The 22,433-nt window shown below is 41.5% G+C and overlaps 1 protein-coding gene across 6 annotated transcripts in view; it reads right to left on the bottom strand.

The window, feature by feature from the left end:
- The window catches only part of kar (monocarboxylate transporter 10-like protein kar), a 556,067-nt gene that overhangs the window by 85,909 nt on the left and 447,725 nt on the right, over positions 1-22,433 (bottom strand). For 5 of the 6 annotated variants that reach the window (XM_067143677.2, XM_068226773.1, XM_067143674.2 and 2 more), the window contains 2 exons: positions 15,254-15,394; positions 14,956-15,181 (listed from right to left, as the gene is read on the bottom strand). In XM_067143677.2, the coding sequence (XP_066999778.2) occupies positions 14,956-15,181; positions 15,254-15,394 (367 nt within the window). The remainder of the gene's footprint in view (positions 1-14,955; positions 15,182-15,253; positions 15,395-22,433) is intronic. The other variant, XM_067143678.2, reaches the window with a different exon arrangement.

The following is a 22,433-nucleotide window of genomic DNA, read 5'->3' as shown; positions in this document are numbered from 1 at the left end:
TATAGTGTGGCGCGTATGAAGTCCTAAGCAGACCAGCGTGCTAACATAGGGTTTCACCATGAGAATATCTCCTCAAGACCTGTCTGCAGTGTTCATATAGTGTGGCGCGTATGAAGTCCTAAGCAGTCTATCGTGCTGACATAGGGTTTCATCATGAGAATATCTCCTCAAGACCTGTCTGCAGTGTTCATATAGTGTGGTTTGTATGAGGTCCTAAGCAGACCATGTGCTGACATAGGGTTTCACCATGAGAATATCTCCTCGAGACCTGTCTGCAGTGTTCATATAGTGTGGTGCGTATGAAGTCCTAAGCAGACCCGTGTGCTGACGTAGGGTTTCACCATGAGAACATCTCCTCGAGACCTGTCTGCAGTGTTCATATAGTGTGGCGCGTATGAAGTCCTAAGCAGACCAGTGTGCTGACATAGGGTTTCAAGATGAGAATATCTCCTCGAGACCTGTCTGCAGTGTTCATATAGTGTGGTTTGTATGAGGTCCTAAGCAGACCATGTGCTGACATAGGGTTTCACCATGAGAATATCTCCTCGAGACCTGTCTGCCGTGTTCATAGAGTGTGGCGCGTATGAAGTCGTAAGCAGACCCGTGTGCTGACATAGTGTTTCACTGAGAGAATATCTCCTCGAGGCCTGTCTGCGGTGTTCATATAGTGTGGCGCGTATGAAGTCCTAAGCAGACCCGTGTGCTGACATGGGGTTTCATCATGAGAATATCTCCTTGAGACCTGTCTGCAGTGTTCATATAGTGTGCTTTGTATGAGTTCCTAAGCAGACCTGTGTGCTGACATAGGGTTTCACCACGAGAATATCTCCTTGAGGGTTGTCTGCAGTGTTCATATGGTGTGGCACGTATGAAGTCCTAAGCAGACCAGCGTGCTGACATAGGGTTTCACTATGAGAATATCTCCTCGAGATCTGTCTGCTGTGTTCATAGAGTGTGGCGCGTATGAAGTCCTAAGCAGACCCGTGTGCTGACATAGGGTTTCACCATGAGAATATCTCCTCGAGACCTGTCTGCAGTGTTCATAGAGTGTGGCGCGTATGAAGTCCTAAGCAGACCCGTGTGCTGACATAGGGTTTCACCATGAGAATATCTCCTCGAGACCTGTTTGCAGTGTTCATATAGTTTGGCGCGTATGAAGTCCTAAGCTGACCCGTGTGCTGACATGGGGTTTCATCATGAGAATATCTCCCCGAGACCTGTCTGCAGTGTTCATATAGTGTGGCGCGTATGAAGTCCTAAGCAGACCAGCATGCTGACATACGGTTTCACCATGAGAATTTCTCCTAGAAACCTGTCTGCAGTGTTCATATAGTGTGGCACGTATGAAGTCCTAAGCAGACCAGCATGCTGACATAGGGTTTCACCATGAGAATGTCTCCTAGAAATCTGCCCGCAGTGTTCATATAGTGTGGCGCGTATGAAGTTCTAAGCAGACCAGTGTGCTGACATAGGGTTTCACCATGAGAATATCTCCTTGAGACCTGTCTGCAGTGTTCATACAGTGTGGCGCATATGAAGTCCTAAGCAGACCCTTGTGCTGACATAGGGTTTCACCATGAGAATATCTCCTGGAGACCTGTCTGCAGTGTTCATATAGTGTGGCGCGTATGAAGTCCTAAGCAGACCCGTGTGCTGACATAGGGTTTCACCATGAGAATATCTCCTGGAGACCTGTCTGCAGTGTTCATATAGTGTGGCGCGTATGAAGTCCTAAGCAGACCTGTGTGCTGACATAGGGTTTCACCATGAGAATATCTCCTCGAGACCTGTCTGCAGTGTTCATGTAGTGTGGCGCGTATGAAGTCCTAAGCAGACCCGTGTGCTGACATAGGGTTTCACCATGTGAATATCTCCTCGAGACCTGTCTGCAGTGTTCATATAGTGTGGCGCGTATGAAGTCCTAAGCAGACCTGTGTGCTGACATAGGGTTTCACCATGAGAATATCTCCTCGAGACCTGTCTGCAGTGTTCATATAGTGTGTCCCGTATGAAGTCCTAAGCAGACCAGCGTGCTGACATAGGGTTTCACCATGAGAATGTCTCCTAGAAACCTCCCGGCAGTGTTCATATAGTGTGGTTTGTATGAGGTCCTAAGCAGACCATGCGCTGACATAGGGTTTCACCATGAGAATATCTCCTCGAGACTTGTCTGCAGTGTTCATACAGTGTGGCGCGTATGAAGTCCTAAGCAGACCAGCGTGCTAACATAGGGTTTCGCCATGAGAATATCTCCTCGAGACCTGTCTGCAGTGTTCATATAGTGTGGCGCGTATGAAGTCCTAAGCAGTCTATCGTGCTGACATAGGGTTTCACCACGAGAATATCTCCTCGAGACCTGTCTGCAGTGTTCATATAGTGTGGTTTGTATGAGGTCCTAAGCAGACCATGTGCTGACATAGGGTTTCACCATGGGAATATCTCCTCGAGACCTGTCTGCAGTGTTCATATAGTGTGGCGCGTATGAAGTCCTAAGCAGACCTGTGTGCTGACATAGGGTTTCACCATGAGAATATCTCCTCGAGACCTGTCTGCAGTGTTCATATAATGTGGCGCGTATGGAGTCCTAAGCAGACCTGTGTGCTGACATAGGGTTTCACCATGAGAATATCTCCTCGAGACCTGTCTGCAGTGTTCATATAATGTGGCGCATATGAAGTCCTAAGCAGACCCGTGTGTCATCTCCTTACCTTATCATCATCAATGTTGGGAATCCAGACGAGCGGGTTGTTTGTGCACAAAACTTCTGACACTGAGAACATGTGATAAATTAGAAAATAACCTCCAAAATAATAATAACAATGATAATAATAGTTATTATTATTATTATTATTATTATTATTATTATTATTATTATTATTATTATTATTATTATTATTATTATTATTATAAGAAAGGAATTTTGAAAATGATTTTAAGCATAAAACAAAACAAAATATTGAGTAAAAAAGGACACAAATGCATAAAAAGTATTAGTTTTATTTTTTGCCTTAATTCTTTTCAGAAATATGGAAGGTCTAGAGAAAACAGGGTGACCCCATCGTTCTGTAGACCTGACTATTTACATAGTTTACAAAATACTTAAATAGTACTCTGCTACAGATCATTCATTGTGCTTATTGATAATCAGCTAATCGCACACTTCCAGTCTACCATTCGCTCATTCATCCGTCGCTTGAGAGCGATTCCATAGCTTTGGGGAACGCTAATAGAAACCCTTCCTTAAGGCGGACAAATAACAGTAGCAATTAAGAAGGGATGTCTCCGAAGTAAGATCAGGTCAGTTTCTTCGGCTATTGTCACCATGGAAGGGGAGTGATGGCGCGGCGACGTATTCTCTGCATACGTCAGTAGGGACCTTATTGCTCCTGACTGAAGACTCTTTAATTCATATAGGAGCCCTTGCCTCTTCACACTGTATATTGTCACAGTAATCTGAATTCCTTGTCAAGAAGACATACTGCTCTACAAGGGGTGAACATGCCCCAAGACACCCATAATCCCTCATCTTTAATGAATGTTATGATGTAAAGTATTATGAAGGATGAGACTTTTTGTCCATGAGTTATTAAAATAATTAACGTTCTCTATTCACAGGGAGGAAGTACGCTTTCCTTCTGCGTTGCTCTGGTACCAGCATGTTTAGTTGTGTGTCTCGTACTATACAGCAGTTGTCGCTGTGTTGTGCAGCGATACATGACTTGTACTGGTGCAGAAATTTGCTATAATTTTTATCTGGGCTTGCTTTGTTATTTAACTCTTAATTCTTGTCTGTTAGGTCATCAGCCCAGAGACAGTTATAGGAAAACCACAAAAACCAATGGCAGTACCAAAATGAGACATACTAGGCAAGACAAGGAGTGAGGTAGTTTGCCATTGCTTTCCTCACTGGGCCAGCATGACTGACCCTATGAGCAACATGTTTTGTAACACTCAGACGCACTCTGAATGCTATTACTCAGCACCACCACTGGGACTTCAGTGGAAGTTACACTTTGCTCTGGCCTATTTTATCACAAGCCCCTTTAATTTTTACCATTCTTTTCACAGTGTAATACGAGGGCACAGTAGTACCCGGGGTTGCCTGGGCAAATTTATTAACTGCATATCTCACCTCCCGAGCCTGTACTATTTTTTCCTCCAATTTCCCTGTTCTTCAATAGTGAGTGCAGTAGCTGTATACAACGCCTGTTTGCAGCTTAGTTTCTTGCTCGTTTTATCTTTCACAAATGTTTATCCTGTCGTTATGGTGTGAAAACTAAAATGAGCCCCACTAAACCCACCTCTCCCTGTCCACTTGAGTTAATAGTCTCTTCCCCCCTTTTGTTAAATCTTGATTTTCACAGCCGTTTTCCTGTGAATATCAAAATGAGCCCCCTCTAAAAGCAGTTCCTAAAAATAATTTTCCATTAATTTCTTCCTCCCTTTTATCTTGAAATGAAATGCTGAGTTTCATCCCGTGATGGAGTTGATATGGCAACCTTAACAGTCCACTGCAGTACGATGTGTATCTCAGATTTCTTCATTCTCACCGCGCCACACCTCTACAGCACACCATATGAGACGCAACCTGGGAGACAGACAGTGAAGAGAAGAACCTGGTATTACTCCAGATGTTACTGTTGTACCCCATACCCTCCAGGAAAGATCTTGTCCATGCCAATAAATTGCCTCCTATGCTGAGACACCTGGACCAATATAGTGCGATACAATCAATTCGTATCACATCAAGTTAAACTGTCCTTGTCAATAATGTTGTGCAGGAAAAAACACGCAGTTTACTTGCTCCATGCATTTACACACAGTGGCCTGTAATTTTCAACCCTTTCCTCATCGCCCTTCTGTATACCGGCAGCTCATTAGCACTTTTCCAGTCACATATTATCGAATATGTCTTTTATATGAAACTGTAGACTAGTGAGTCATGTTTTCAAATTGAGTAAGTACCTTGTCATACTATGATAGCATTACTTACTATGTGATAACAAATTGGTGTTAGAGACAGTGTTTGAAATGACTAATTCCAAGGAAGGACTATCAGATCATAACAGTAGAAGATAGTGACATGAGCAGGATATCAGTGGTGAATCTGACAATATGTTCAAGGACAGTCAATTCAATGCTGAGTATGAAACTGACACCGAAGTTGAAGATAAGGTGTCTGGTTCAAGGTGCCATGTATCCAGCCTGGACTTCACACACTCCGGGGAAAAGGGGCTCACCAGTGAGTAAAAACATCTTCCTGGTGCTGTAACAACTCCTCTTGAAGCTTGGTCATTGTTGTACTTGTGACTCACCACTATCAAAGAAATTCGTCATGTGTTATCAATAAAGCTATACGAAAGAAACCACTGTTAGTGAAATAAAGGCACTCCTGGGGCTATTACACATATCAAGGGCTCTACGAGTGTCTAACACAAAAGACCTCTGATCTGTCACATCTGAGAACGGCGACAATGTCAGAACAAACATTTCTATTCCTTCTTTATTAGATAGCAAAGAGGGCTGTTATGAAAGGAAAAAGATAGACAAATTGGCTGCAATAAGAGAAGTATGGGACTGCTTTGTTGAAAGTTGTAAAACATTAAACCGCGTATGAATATTGTACCGTGGATGAACAGCTCATCGGATTCCATGGCAAAGGTAGCTTCCAAATACATAGGTTCAAAACCTGATAAGTACAGAATAAAGGTACTCACGCTGAATGATGCTAGAACATCCTACATGATGAATGCAATGCCATATATAGGAAAAGTTCAGTGCGAGGAAAATGAATCGGTGCCTACTTATGTTTTCAAACTCATTGAATCTCTTCATTTTCAAATGGGAATGTAACGGTTGACAAGTGGTTTGCATCAGTTCCTCTTGCTGACATGCTCCTGAATTAGTACAGAAAATAAGAAAGAAATCCCACCAAGTTTTCTCACCAAAAAACCTACAGGTACATTGAGATTTGCATTTGATTGTAAGAAAACACTTGTGTCGTATTCACATAAGCAAAACAAGTTGGTAATTTTGTTATCAACTGTGCATCATGATAACTCTGTGAATTAAACCTCACATGATTCACACATACAATGAAACTAAAGGTGCAATACATACTCTACCTGTAGAAGAACTTCGTCACATGTTCGGTGGTGGAGTCTTCTTTTTAACCTTGCCAATTCAGGATTGAAACAAGGGAAGAGGAATCACCTTCACAATTGGCTCAGTATACCTACAGTACAATTGCTCAAATTTTGAATAATGAAGTGATTAACCAAGTGCCCATCCAATGTGATGTTCGGAGGAAGCTTTGATGTGCCATCTGTTCGAGGCAGAATGACAGAAAAACCAACGCAGTCTGTTCACAGTGTGCGAAGCCATTTTGTCAGAGTCACCGTGCCATGGTATGTGTCAATTGGGAACATCTCCTGTGACGTATTTTGTAACCTCTCAGTAAGGTGAACTATCAGTGCTATCAATATGGAGTGACTGCTTTAAAACCGTTTAATACCTTTACTGCAAAGGTGCTCCAAAAATTGATGAAAATTATCCACTATGCCAGCAAAAAGTATGTATTCACATATCTCTGCAATTTTCAGGGTGTAATTGCTTTTATTGTAATTTAATTAATTAAAATATGTAAGTGCTAGAGATCAAAATATTCATTTACTGGAGTCCTCCAACTATACAATAGGAACAAGTGGTAAAATTCAAAGGATGTATATGAATGAGTACAATTTGCTTGGGTCAAGCAAACCCCACTGTGGTATTTACGTATACGTTTTGTGAGTGTGGCGCTCCAGGGTTAATGAAGGAGTCGTTGAATAGTGTGCACAGGCAGGGTGCTAGAGCTTCCGCACACTGCAGGTATATTATCCGGGCCTCCCACAGCATGGGGTCATATTTTCTCGGGTACAGAGAAGAACAAATTGCAGAGGGGAAGGGGTGGAGGCGATGACTTGGCCAAGTGCAAGTTAATTGCTGTGTTTGGCTTAACATAGTTCTCTTTAAAACAGTCGCTGAAAGCCTCAAAGATGTCTTCTTCTTCTTCTTCTTTCCCTTTGTGCCGTTAGGCGTCAGGACATTTCAGCCATTTACTAAACTTTCTTCTATCGTGTGCCATTCTCTGAACCTCACCCAGGGTCTTCCCTCGCTTCTTGATCAGTCCCAAGATGTACTCCTCCCATTCAATCCGTGGCCTCCCTCGTGCTCGCCACACCTGCTTCGCTTTCCTTTCATCTTCCATTCTTTCTAGGTGACCAATCCAGCCCAATCCTCTCCTCTCAATGACGTCCATTATTGGCTCCTGCTAAAGCTCATCTCTCACTGTGGTGTTTCTAATATGGTCTCTTCGAGTTTTCCCGGCAACTTTCCGTAAATATCTCATTTCAGCAGCAACCAGACGGCTCTCCAGGTTTTTATGCACTGTCCAACTCTCTGCACCATACAGGAGGGTTGGCAGGTACACGGCATGATATACCCGCATTTTTGTGTTTCTAATAATTTCTTTCTTCCCTATGATTGTGTTGTTTATATCATAATAAACTTGATTAGCTTTTCTAATTCTATTGTTTATTTCTGCCTCTAATTTTCCATCCTCTCTGAAAATGGTGCCCAGATACTCAATTTGTTCTACTTGGTCAATATCCTCATTGTTCCACTTGATTTGAAGCTGTACTTTTTCTCCTTTGGTGAACTGCATGACCTTGGTTTTGCTCGCATTCACTTCCATCCCACGGTCCTGGAAGGCATAAGCCCATTCAGTAACAGCTTGTTGGAGATCCTCCTCTTTCCCAGCCAAAATCAGAATGTCGTCTGTATAGACCAGGGATTGGACATATATTGGTCTCATGTTCCAGTTGCCAACCTTAATTCTTTTAGTTCTTCTTTTACACTGCTTGATGACTTGGTTCATGAAGATCACAAAGAGAAAAGGACTCAAGCTGTCACCCTGCTTTACTCCCTTCACCATTTCGAATTCCCTAGAGCATTCACCAGCTATTCTCACCACTTCTTGGACTCTATTGTACATGCTCCTAATGTGGCATAAGAGAGTCTTTGTTACCTTTTTGTCTTCAAGTGCTGCCCAAAGCTCTTCCCTGGGTACCGAGTCAAATGCGGCCTTTAGGTCGACAAATGCAGCTAGAACATCCTTCCCTCGACTAAGTCTTTTCTCTATAACAGTTCTTAGTGTATATATATGGTCGTGTGTTTGTCGACTTGGCCTGAAAGCACACTGTTCTTCTTCCAACTTGTCCTCTACTTCTTGTCTCAACCTCCTCTCCAATATGCGAGAGTATATCTCTCTGGCCACACTGGAAAGACAAATTGCTTGATAGTTTGCACAGTCCAGAGTGCTGCCCTTCTTATGGATAGGAACAATAATGTCCTTCTCCCAATCCTTTGGAATCTTCTGAATGCTCCATGCTTGTTGGCATATCCTTGTCATCCATTTCACCACTGCCTCTCCTCCATACTTCATCAATTCCGGTGAAATTCCATCCCAACCAGCTGCTTTGCCCACCTTCATTTCAGTGATAGCCTCTCTTACTTCACTCTGCATAATTGTCTCCCCTTCTTCTAGTTCTTCTTCTGCCCCGTTACCGGCGTCGTCTTGTAAATTCTGGTCTGCGCGGAACACATCCTCATAGTACGTGCTCCATGTATAAAGGATTTCCCGTGGCCAGTTTTGCCTTGGAGGGATCTTAGTATCTTCCAAAACTTCTTCTGATTATTTCTGTATTCTGATTCCATTTCCTCACTAAATTCCTGCCAGTTCCTTTCTTTTGCCTCTTGTACTTGCCGCTTTGCTTCATTACGTTCTTCAACATAGTTCCTCCAGTCCTCTACCCTTCTCATGTACTCCTTCCAAGCTACCTTTTTCCTCCTTATAACTTCCTTGACTTCGTCAGTCCACCACTTTGTTCGTTTCCTTCGTGTGTTTACTGTAGTTTTCCCACAGTCCTCTTCTGCTACTTTAATAATATTCGTCTTAAATTCACTCCATCTCTCTTCTAAGTTCCAACCTCTCTCAGGTTCTTCTCTTTCTCTTTGCTGAAGTATTTCCCCAGCTTCAGAGCATAATTATGCCTTACCTCTTCCTCTCTAAATGCAGAAATTCTTATTTTCTCAAATCGAAGACGAGAGGGTGTGGGTGTAGCCTTGAACCTTGTTTTCATAACCAGAAGCCGATGTTCTGTACTCATTTCTGCACTGCGGAAGACCCTTACATCTAGTGCTGCATAAGTCATGTTCTTAGTGTAACAAAAGTAGTCAATACAACTCTTTGCTCCTCGGCCTACTGCCTCAAAAGTTATTTTATGGATACTTTTATGGGGGAAGAAGGTGTTGCCAATCCTTAGCTCATTATCAATACAAAATTCCAGCATTCTTTCACCATTGGTATTGATGGTTCGTTCTGCTCCATGTTGACCCATACATCCATGTCCTCGACGTAACCTATTTCCGATCCTAGCATTCCAGTCCCCCATCACAATAACATGTCTACTTCTTTCCCTAGCTTTGTCTATAGCTTTCTGCATTTGAACATAGAATTGCTCCTTATCTACTTCTTGCATATCTTCAGTGGGCGCATAGATCTTCAATAGCGTAATACATTCTTCTAGTTCCAGATCCACTGTGATAAGTCTGGAGTTAATAGGTTCCCATTCTGTCACTTTGTTTTCCACTGCTTCGGACATAATGATGGCCACACCTTCTTTTGCCCGTTCATTCCTGCTGACTCCTGAGTATCTCATTACATATCCCTTATCCAAATTTATTTGGCCATTGCCTTTTCTCTTGGTTTCACTGACTCCAAGTATGGCAAGCTTGTACTTTTGCATTTCTTCGACTATTTCTACCTCCTTCCCTGACAGAGAGGTCACATTCCAAGTACCAATTCTCATATACCTTTTCGTGCCAGGTTGTTCCCTTGTTATCCGTCCGGCTACTCTCATGTTTCTCTGAATAGTTAATTTCGCTCCACGTGGGTTATTAGCCGTACGGAAGCTAGCATGATGAGGGGGCTGCCCACTTAGCTGTCATGCCAGTCCGTTTTCTGTCAGGGTATCTTCCCTTAGCCTTTGGGGTCCACTCCCTATCTGCAAGGCAGTTTATCTGCCTACTCCGCCGTTGAGGTGTTTCCAAAGTTCCTTCTTCCGCCTTCGTAGCCATTGACTGCCAACTTCTGATGAATTTATGTGCCATTTCCTGCACACAGGCATCATCTAGCCTCCAAAAGGGGAACTCCTCCGCCCGTAGCCGTTGGCCCCCCTTCTGTTTGTCAGGTTTGGTAATGGCCACCTGACCCTCGGCCAGACAGTCGCAGGTTGTACCGTCTACTGTCACGTACGGTAGCAGGATATTTCCTGACCTGACCTGGGCTCAAAGATGTCTTGTGGGTTATTTAGCATAGAATGAGCTAGGTGATGAGTTGCCAGGTTTACTTGTCAAGAATTTCCACATCTCTTTATTATTTCTGCTTATTTTAAGGACATAATTGTTGCAAGATTCTTCATGTCATTCATCACTTTCTTGTACCTCTGCCAGGTGAGATCACTGGTGCAACTTCTCCACTTTTTATACAACAATCCTGATCATTTTAATAATGTGTCTAGTTCAGGATGGCCTGGTCTACACATGGAAAGAAGGCATCACGCCATTCGTTCCATACTAAGTCCATGTCTCAGGTGTCCAGTAAGCTTGGAGTGGGAATGTATTGAAGGAGCAATGTTGATAACAAGTTCCAGTTGGCCTTTTTGTTAGTGCAGACTGTCCTTACCATGCTCTTAGAACATGGCTATAATAGCTCAGTGATTGCTGAAAACCAGGATAACTTCAGTTTTCTGCAATGAGGATGGCTGAGGTCTATTGTAGTATGATACAGGCTGATAAAGAAATCGGTCATAGAATATGATTATGAAGTTGTATTCAAGAGGATTTTTTGGAGTAGAAGCCAGTCTATATCTAGATTGAAGTTGCCTATTTCATAAATAGCTTTGTGTTTGTGCTGGATGTGTTGCATGCTGGTCAGTGATATGCTGTATCGGTACTGATTTTGGGGCTCGATAAACTGTTCCTACAAGAAAATTTGCACCATTGCTTGTCATTTCCACTTACACGGCCCCAAGATGTTTCATGGGGAATGTAAGTTCTCTGAGTAACAGAAGACTTGAAATTGATAAGGCCTTGAATAATCCATTCTCACATATGAAGAAAATGATGAGATCAGAAGCAAGACCTCCTGCAGACCGAGGTTCCATCTTAGACCAGAGAGATTGGCACACTCTGTGAGGATGTGGGCCATGGTGAAGTTGGCACCACAAGAACACAATGGTCGGTCTTCCCTCTTTAGGAGATGGGTACATATCCTCAGCCTACACAAAACTATGGCCTCATCACCTTAAGGCCTTCTTAACTGATGTCAGCTTGTTGGGGGTAAGGATAGCTAGCCACTACAACTTCCAGGACGCCAAGATGGTTCGATGTAGCTGAGAACAAATATCTAGGAAAAAGTACATGCACAATTGAAAAATGTAGTCAGGATGTAGAAATAATAGTGCAAAACATGATAAAAATGCCAATAAAAGTACAAAAGTATGCAATCTCATTGGTCTGATGTTGACTCTATAGTGTGCTTTGAGAAACAGGGCAGAGTTCACGTATTTCTCCATTATGCTAGTGTCTATTGCTGTACAGGGTGTACTAATCTGAGTGTGAATGTGCCAAAGGACAATATAACTGGGAAGTGATATATCAGTGAGAATCATTTTAATGTAAGTTGAATTTGTTTGAACTTTTCCATGTGTGCTATTCTTATGGTAAAACTTCAAATTTAAATCTATGATTCCTTAATTAAATGCTTCAATTACATCTTGGAGTGCCAAGTTAAAGTTTTCTCAAAACCTAACCCAAGGTTCTTGTCAAATCTTTATGAACCAAATTGATTGCTCTAATTCTTGGCATGCAACAGTTGTCCATTTGTTTCTTTATTGAAAAGCTTACATTTGTAAACAAATTTAGGCTAAAACTAAATACTCTATAAGATAACACCGACTGAGTTTAAGGGCACTCAGGTCTGAGCCTGCATTCGGTTCAAACCCCACTGTTGGCCGTCCTGAATATGGTTTTCCGTGTTTTCCCATTTTCACACCAGGCAAATGCTGCAAATGCACCTTCATTAAAGCCATGGCTGCTTCCTTCCCAGTCCCAAACCTTTCCTATCCCATCAATATCGAAAGACCTATCTGTGTCGATGCAACGTAAAGCCAATTGTAAAAAGTATATAATATTACAGAAAGTAAGTATGTACATCATGAAAAAAGAATGTGAGTTTAGAAGAAAACACAAGTATATCTCTACAAAAGCAATTCTTGTCAGTTGGAGTGGTTTCTGTCCGTATCCTTCAGGCTATGGTCCACTCTTCTCATTCCTGCCAGACGTTTCGACTTCTGCTGCAGTGGCGTCGTCTAAGTACTCTCTCCTCTGTCCCGCTGGTGACTGCGGTGGTTGCTGCAGAGGCAGCTGTATTTATATCTGAGCATGCAGCATCCGATTGGTTTGCATCATGCAGTCTGTCGTCTGGTTGAAATCTGAGGGTAGGGCTTCTGATTGGGTTGTGCCGAACAGTCTGTCGTTTGAAAGGATCTCAGAGTGCATGACCTCCGATTGGGTCACTTGGTTGGTTGACCGTGATGTCCCTGATCTTAGTTGGCTTCGGCTTTCTCCTTTCTATTAAAGTTATCCAGATGTTTGTGTATTTCAATACCTTCATTGTGGAAGCGGGCGTGGAAGTGGGATGTTGTGGCCAGTATATCAGTATCATCATAACACATCTCATGCTTTCTGTTAAGCAGCGCCTTCTTCGCTACTGCTGACTTGCTGTATTGCCCCAAGCGACAGTTCATTTGTGCTCCGTCAGGCAGTCTTGACCCTTCTGACAGTCATGCCAATATAAACAGCTCCACAGCTGTACGGTATCATATAGACTCCAGTAGATGTTAGAGGGTCACGTGGACCTTTAGCAAATGTAACATGTTTCGTAGCTGTCAGTTCGGCTGAAAATTGGTCTTAACATCGTAACGTTTAAGGAGCCCTCCAGTACGATCCTTAACATCCCGAATATATGGCGTAAAAGTGATACTTTGCTTTCTTGGTGGTTCTCGTTTATTGTCAGCTGGCTGTCTTCTGCCCTCCTGACCTCTTGTACCATGTAGCCACTGGACTGTAAGGTTTAATCAAGATGCCGTAGTTCTTCCTCTAGGTACTGTGGTTCACAGACATGAAAAGCACCATCCACCAAGGTCTCCATCATGGCATGCTTCTGACCATGATGGTGACTAGAATCTTTGTTTAAGTATCAGACTGTGTGTGTTGGTTTTTGATAAACAACCTAGAAGGCTGATTCCCCATTCTTTCCCTTCTCCACAGTAAATTCTATATGAGGGTGAATGCTATTCAGATGTGTAAGAAAGTCATCAAGTGCCTCCAGTGTTATCTACATAACGGTATGAACAACAGGGTTTATTTACAGCAATATGCAGAGCTCTCTCTTCAAAGAACTCCATATAAAAGTTAGCAATAACAGAGCTAAGCAGGCTTCGCATTGCAACACCATCGGTCTGTTCATAAAATAATATATGGTACAATTAATAACAATAGTGTTGGTGTTTAAAATATTATCCAGACTTGGCCTAAGTTTTTGATTATAAATACCAAATCAATAAAGCGATGGGTAAAAATCATAGCATCCAAAGAATGGGTGATCATCCTAATATTGTGCTTGCTCATTATGCTCAGCTCTTGAAAAAATGGAGAAAAATATATTTAATCAATCTATATTTTTCAGAACTGATTGGTTATAGAAGTCCACCTTGTTACTTCAGTAATGGTGAAATGTAATGTATTTTCTAATATGGTAAGCTATCTAGAAATAAATTGCAAAGGTGATTGTTGTTCCTTACACTATGAGTTACAGTATATTGGACATACATAAAAGATGCCATTTCTGCAAATTTTTGCAGCCACAAAAGAGATGCCACCATGATAGTATCCACACATGGTAGATTGTGCTTTTTGAACCGTTCCTCTGTAATTTCAAAGTTATTCATGATCACAAATAATAACAGCTCATGCACAATGTCTGGTAGAGCTTCATGTGGTCACAGCCCGCTGCTTACATCACAGGTCGTTCTACTCGCCTTGCAGAAGGAAACTTTTAAATGATAGGAAAGAAAACAAAATTCATTTTCAATTATCTCATGTCACTGAAATGGAAACTCTTCACCAAAAAGTGCCCTAATTCCTTGAATACCATCTGATCCTACATGAAAGTCTTGCTGAAACTAGGAACTAAATTTGAAAAAAGATTTAGTAAAATATAGTAGCTTCAGATGAGCTGCAGCTGATTCCTTCGATCTCCTTACCCATTTCATCTTCATTACCTCCTCAGCTGAGGCTGGTACCAGGAATCTCACCTCACCGCCAACCCCGTATCAGGAAACGGGATTCATACGGGTGTATGAAATAGAGTAACATTTCACAAAGCACTGAAGAAATGTAGACTTTTCTACAGGAATTTATAAGAATCAGAGAAAATAAAAGTAGCACAAGCTTGTCAGTGTCTCTGCTAGGAAGCAGAAACAAGCTCTTCCTGCACAGACCTGTTCATACAAGATTAGTGGAAGATGACGAAGCTGCTTACCAGCTACTGATGGTCGCACCATTAGTGGAACGGAACACAGACCTGTTTGTACAAGATTAGTGGAAGATGACGAAGCTACTTACCAGCTATTGGTGGTCGCACTGTTAGTGGAATGGAACACAGACCTGGTTGTACAAGATTAGTGGAAGATGACGAAATTACTTACCACTACTGGTGGTCACACCGTTAGTGGAATGGAACACAGACCTGTTTGTACAAGATTAGTGGAAGATGACGAAGCTACTTACCAGCTATTGGTGGTCCCACCGTTAGTGGAATGGAACACAGACCCAGCAAGAAGCCAATTGCCTGCGAAGCTCCGCTGTGTCCACAGATCTCGAAGGCTATGGGTCCCAGGAGACTGATGAAACAACCATCAAAAAGACCCATGGCGAGTGCAACAACGATGAGCAAAGAAAATCTGTCTACTATTGGTAGCAACATCGTAAGTAGCCCGATGGAGATGAACGAGATCTGAAACACAAGATTTTGTGTCAGCAGAGGAACTGCAATGCTACATTACGCACTGAAGGAGACAACATTTACCTGCTGTAATAAGATCCTATCAACTTGAGGAATGTCTGCGATCTTGCCGAATATGAGCCTCCCTATTCCTGACGTGATACCTAGACACATGACCAAGTTCTTGCCGTCATTTTGAGGAAAGTTCAGCTCTACGAACTTCACCTACAACAGTACAAAACATCAAGTTGTGGTGGTGATTTTTGTTTTAAGGAGAACAAATTAACTGGATTCCAAAATAAAAATAAACTTTATTTATTCAACTAGTGAATTCAACAACTCAGTAACAGGAACATGCATTTGAATGATCCAGTCTCACACATAAAGAAAATGATGAGATCAGTCTACAGGACATGAATTCGCCATCACAAAAACATACCGTGGGATTCTTCGTCTTTAGGAGGCATAGATCTCAGGCCCCTCTGCATGAAGGCTGGAAAGGGGACGGCCGTATAGCTCTCAGATTGCTCAGAGTTCCACGCAGCTGAGTACAGATATCCCTAGCAGGTAAGTTCGTAGGTCTGTGTGGTAAAAGTATCATTTCTTTTGCATTTTCCTCTGCAATCCCATGGAAAGTTAATTCAGCTGCCAGCAGTGTACAGCAGTGTTCCAGGAATTATGTATCAATGGACTGGAGAGAACTTAACAAGTCAGTTTGCAAGGAAAAGGGGGGCCTCTTTTGTCACTCAGTATAAACATTACAGACCCCAGGAAGAAGACCTTGGTGCTCAAATTATCCAGATATTGGTGAATGAGGCATACGTGTTCACCATAAATAATGAACCTGAAATATTTGTCCTGAATGAGTACATTCCTAATTTTGTAGTGACCTCCACGGTATGCACTAGTCATGCGTCTTGGTAGGTGTGCTAGTTACCAGCTGATGAGCACACTGGGGCAAATGAGTTAGCTGAAATATGTATAATTTCCAATAACGGACCATTTATATTGGAATTACAAGCTATCAATTTGAATCCCATTACAACATATTCCAAGACAACTGCCAATAGTCACATCCAATTCATGACACAAGCTATCAATTCTAAGCCTAACTGGTTGTGTGACAATTTCATCTCTCTTGTGATACTGGATATTAAATAGGCAGTGAATTGCAACATTTTATAAATTTTGGCAGCAAATGTGAAAAGTATCTGTTGCCATCTTGTTCATAAGAGAAAAACTCTCTTTACAGCAAATACACTGGTAACTGAGCCTCTATAAGGTTCAGCACAGTTATTAAGCTGAATCGTAGGCAGCATTATCATAGTAGATTCTTGTGTGAACATAGCAGTACCACACAGAAACTTGAGCAACTGAGAGATGTGAGGCTGTCACATCAATCTCTTATCAAAATGGAGTCTCGGAAACCTGCTCAAGTCCACGGCTGCTAAGAGCATGTTTCGCAAACAGAACTCAAATTCAGGGTCCATAAGATTTCCAACAACTGACATTGAAGAAGTGTATAACTCAGGTTTTTGCAACTGAAAGATGGAAACCGTGTTGTCAACTCGGTGAATAGCTTACAGAGGCTACGGGCTATAATAAACCCTTCTATTTGGTTGGGTCTATGTTCCCGCTAGCTCCTCAGGGTAAAATATTAACTTTGTCCTTAAAATATAAGAATATTATCGCAGGTTCCGTTGAAGAGTAAGACCATGTTCATTAAAATATTATTTAACCCCCAAACTCTACCAATGCGTTTCATCATTCGTCATATCATCTCAATTCCTGTCATTAATAGTTATATTACCTTACAGCTACATATCATTACCTATATTATTATTTATAAGTTTCATATTCCGTATTGATTGGATTCAATGTAATGGACAAGAAAAATGTTCCACCGATCAATACATTTATTTGAATGAATTATTGCACTAGTACCGGTTTCAGCCTATCTTGGCCATCGTCAGCTAGCACACAAATTTACAGTCATAGGACAAAATTACAGAGATGTTACGTAAGAGCATCCGGATGTCTAATGAAAAATGGAAGTAAAATATATTGCAGTATGTTGCATTAAAATATCTCTGATTAAAAGTGGTGATGGTTAGAATAAACTAAAACCTATTGATTGAGCATGGACATGAGTACATAAACACATTAAAATATATATATGCCACATCATAAGACACTAAAAAATATAGCACATTAAACACATTAAAACATGGTATATTTTAAAAACGTCTATTAATATTTGAGTTCATGTTGCGTTGCATTCATTCTTCAATCCTCTTGTAGTTCTTGTGTTGATTAAGTTGTATTAGGTGAATATCGAGAATGTTCTATGGCTGATATACTTTGTATTGGTATGTTATAAGAACTCTTGTCATTAAAATTTGAAAATTGAGTACTGTGCAATTCAACTGTTGATGTAGTCAGGTAAGATTTATATATACAGCAAGATAGGGTTTAATTTTAGAGCAGTTGGTGGTGACACTTCTCTCGTCTATGCACGTTATATGGTTGTTATCTGTAAAGAAAAGCTGATATGAGTATAGCGTGTGTATGAAGGAATGCCTGGATGTATGTGTGAAATGAAAAGAGTACTTACTGTTGTTGCTGTGGAGGTTGTGTACCGATATGTTTGGAGATTTGTTGTGTTCTGCTACGAGTACGTCTGGGGCTCACGTTAGCTGTGTGGAGGGGATGGAGGAGTGGCTATTGTGAAGGTAGGGGCGGGGTTAGGTTTGTGATTCGTCGGTTTGTTATGACGTGTGTTTACTAATTTGAGATAGTCATTTTTTATTGCAGGAATTACTTTGTCAAAGATGATACTGGTTTTCTCTGTAATGTCGTTAATGTTATGATTGGGGTTAGCGTATTGATCCAAAGAAATATAGAAATCTTCGGTTATGTAGAGCAGGGGGCCCTTAGAGTTTATGTTTAATATCATCATGTCATTATTGATGTCTGTGAAGTTGTGCTTAGATGCTTCTCCTGTTGGCCTATTGATGAGAAATGGTTGTGCTTTACTGCATTTATATGTTCATTATAACAGACGGTGAAGTTTCTGCCTGTACGTCCAATGTAGCTTGTGTCACAGTTGTTACATTTGATGCGGTAGACACCTGATTGGTTGTATTTATTATTATTATTGACTGTTTTGGTATTGTGTATAGTGTTGGTGCTGTTGTGTGTGGTTTTGAATGCTATTTTCAGGTTGTGCTTCTTAAAGATATTAGTTATAGTATATATATTGGTGTTGTTGAAGGTAAATATGACATAATCTTTTTTTGGTTTGGCTGTTTTGATTAATTTAGTTTTAGGTTGGGATTTTATTTTGTGGATGAGTTTGTTGACCATTTCTTTGCTGTATCCATTGTATTTGGCTATGTCGTGGATTAATTTTAATTCATTATTTCGATCTTCTATTGTCATTGGGATATTGAAAGCTCTATGTATCATACTATAATAGGCTGCTCTTTTATGTGTGTTAGGATGAACGGAGTCATTTTTTATGGTATTTAAAGTGTGTGTGGGTTTCCTATAGATCTTGTAAGATAAGTGAGTGTCATGCCTGGTTATTGTTAAGTCGAAGTAATTTAAGGTACGGTTATTTTCTGTTTCTTTAGTGAATTTAATTTGGGGGTCTAAATTGTTAAGTTTGTCTAGTATAGTATCTGCATCAGTGAATCTATTATCTATAATTACGAAGATATCGTCGACAAATCTACACCAAAAATATATATTATCTATTTTATTAATTGACGTGTGTTCTAGGTAGTCGATATATATTTCTGCTAATATTCCGGAAGCAGGAGATCCCATAGGTAATCCTCGTTGCTGATATATGGTATCATGAAATTTGAAGTAGTTATTGTTTAAGGTGAATTTAAGCAGAATCACGAATTCTTCTATTTCTAAGGTGCTCAAGTTACTATGGTTTGTTAGGTTAGATTCAATTATTTTGACCGTTTGTTTAATAGGAATGTTAGGGTACATGTTTGTTATATCAAATGAAGTAAGGGTATGATATTTTTCGATCTTTAGTTCTTTGGTTCTGTTGCAAAAATCTATTGAGTTTTGTATTGTTTTGTTTGCTAAAAATGAATAATGCTTTTTCAAAAATTTTTGAATGAATTATGATAACTTAGGCTATAGGTTGGACTGACTTTATAGTTTATAATCGGTCTCATGGGTACATTTTCTTTGTGTATTTTAGGGTAGGCCCTTGCGGATGGTAATTGGGGGTTCATAGTTATAAGTTTAGCAGATTCTGTTTCGGTGAGAATAAAGTGTGTGTTCTTGAGTAGATTTTTAAAATTTCTTTGTATATTATTGGTTGGATCTCGGTGTTTAATTGAAAAAGTGTTGTCCTGGAAACATTCTTTAGTCTTTGTTATGTATTCATTCTTATCCATAATGACCGTAGTGTTGCCTTTGTCAGCTTTTGTTATTGGTAGATTGTTCTGTTTTATTTTGTTTTTGAGTTTGTTTAGGTTCGATTTATTGGTGGTATTCATGTTTAGGTTATTATTGTGAACATTATTGATATATTGCAGGATCTTTCTACTGATTTCGTGTCTAAATTTGTCTCGTATATCGTACGGAATTTTCTGTAAAGCGAGTTCTGTTTCCGACATGCTATTAGTTTCTAAGAAGAAAAGAGATAGCTGGGTAGAGTGGGAAGTGATACTACAGGAGTATCTGCCTGTCCCCATGCTCAGCATGTTACCAGGCCAGATGTGGTGGTGGGTGTTAATAGTGGTGTAATCGGGTAGTAAGGGTCAGGAAAAAACCTCATAGGCGGAAATAGAAAGATGCCTACATGTAAAACCTGACATGAACTTTCGGATTAACGGGACTCTAGTGTGTATGTATGTTTAGTCATCAGCCCGAAGGCTGGTTGGATCCTCAACAGCTCTGCCATCAGCTGTCATAGATGGCCTAGGCATCACGGAAGAGGCGTACTAAGGAAATGAGGAGTGAGGTAGTTTCCCGTTGCTTTCCTCACTGAGCCAGAAGTTGCTATTACATATCATTCTGCCAAGCCCACTGAAATGCATGCACCAACCGACCCTATGAGCATTAGTTTCACACCATTCATAGCAGGGACTGGCTGCATGAGGAATGGCATTACTAGCATCGCTCATACCTCAGTATTGTCAAAGCCAAGTATAAGACAGAGACAGATCAATGAAAGTAACAAAATTGCTCTAGCCGATACCAGAAGACATAGTGCACTGTAAACACTAGGTCCCACCAGCAAAGGCATGACTCTAGTGTATATAATCAATAAGAGCCTCCAATGAAATAGCCTATCGATATTAACTCTCAAATTGTGCCAAGTAGAATAAGTGGAGAGTTCGGCTGCCACCTCCACCTCCGGCTCTCGGGAGAGGCCTCCTCCACCACCTCCTCCACACGCTCTCGGGAGAGACCTCCTTCTCACGCTGGAAAAGAGCACAACCCTAACCTCACAACCGCCATCTAGGAGGGACTTAACCTAACTTTTATCCGTAAGAGAGCTAGCCTAACCCACACGGTTGGGCTTAACCTCAGTTTTACAGCCAGATGCCCTTCCTGACGCCTAAGAGCGCAACCCTAACCTCACATCCGCTATCTTGGGCGGGCTTAACCTAACTTTTTACGCGTAAGAGAGCTAGCCTAACTGCATGGAAGGGCCAAACATCAGTTTTACGGCCGGATACCTTTCTTGACGGTTAAGAGAGCAACCCTAATCTCACACACGCTATCTTGGCGGGGCTTAAACTAACTTTTAATGCACAAGACAGCAAGCCTAACGTTATAGAAGGGCCTAACCTCAGTTTTACGGCTGGATGCCCTTCCGACGTCAATTGCACAACATGGCGGCTGTACATGACTCTTTATGAGACGCCTTAAGGGTGCGTGCGCATGAACTTTTGACACACAAGACAGCAAGCTTAACCTTATAGAAGGACCTGAATTCAGTTTTACGGCTGGATGCCCTTCTCGACGCCAATTGCACAAGATGGCGGGTTTTCATGACTCCTTATGAGACACCTTAAGGGTGCTTGCGCAAGATGGCGGCTTCTCTTAATTACGGCTTAAGTGTTATCGCACAAGATGGCTTGAGACGCCCTAAAGATGCTTGCGCAAGATGGCGGACACAAGATGGCGGCTATACATGACTCCTTATGAGACACCTTAAGGGAGCTTGCGCAAATTGCTGCTGCTCTTGTCAAGAAAGCTAGCTTAAAGACGAACGTGCCGTGCTGGTTCGATTCATTAAATATGGGGCTTAAATGCAAAATGTTTAATATCTCGAAAACGGTGCGTCGTAGAGCAAAACGGACAAAATTTTTCTGCCCACTACGTAGGTTCGCAGTACGAGGAACATGATAGCGTAAGAAAAAGTAGTCTAATGACGAGATCAACGGTTCGGTTCCTACTTAGGCCCTTTGGCTTTGACAGCTATCTAACTCTACAAGCTACATATAGCTTCTTATGAGACGGCTTAAGGGTGCTTGCATAAGATGGCTGCTGCTTTTATGAGACGTCTAGGGATGCTTGCGCAGGATGGCGGACACAAACTGGCGGCTATACATAGCTTCTTATGAGACTGCTTAAAGGTGCATGCACAAGATGACTGCTGCTTGTATGAGACTCCCTAGGGATGCTTGCGCAAGATGGCAGCGACAAGATAATGGCTATACACAGCTCCTTATGAGATGGCCTAGGGGTGCTCGCACAAGATGGTGGCTGCTCTTACGAAGAAAGCTAGCTTAGAGGCTACTGCGCAAGATGGCGGCTGCTGTTATGCATGCAATTTGAAATTCCGCGTGCTCTTTCAAGCTACGTTCTATTTGACAGCGGTCATCTTTAATCAACAGAACACCGTGCTGCCATCTCTAGCTACTACCTTTGAAATGTGGTGGCGGCAATGTCCACGTGACAGCTGTCATCCGCCATCTCTAATCAACAGAGCACCGTGCTGCCATCTTCAGCTACTACCTTTGAAATGTGGTAGCGGCAATTTGAAAAATTCTACGTGGTTTTGATAGCTGTCGACCACCATCTTTAAACAACAACGCATCGTGCAGCTGTCTTTACACCACTAAACCTCATACCTCTGAAATGTAGTGGTGGGTAATTTAAAAAAATTCGTTACCTAGTATATTTAAACAGTAAAACATTAGTGCATTCGCGAACCTAACCTCTCATCTACCATCTTGAATGAGGCTATTCTTAGTTTACGACAAGATGCCCTTCCCACACT

Source organism: Anabrus simplex, chromosome 3 (assembly GCF_040414725.1).
Source record: "Anabrus simplex isolate iqAnaSimp1 chromosome 3, ASM4041472v1, whole genome shotgun sequence".
In the NCBI taxonomy this organism is placed as follows: Eukaryota; Metazoa; Arthropoda; class Insecta; order Orthoptera; family Tettigoniidae; genus Anabrus; species Anabrus simplex.
The sequence above is the reverse complement of the archived record's forward strand: the minus strand, read 5'-3'. Positions and strand labels throughout refer to the sequence as shown.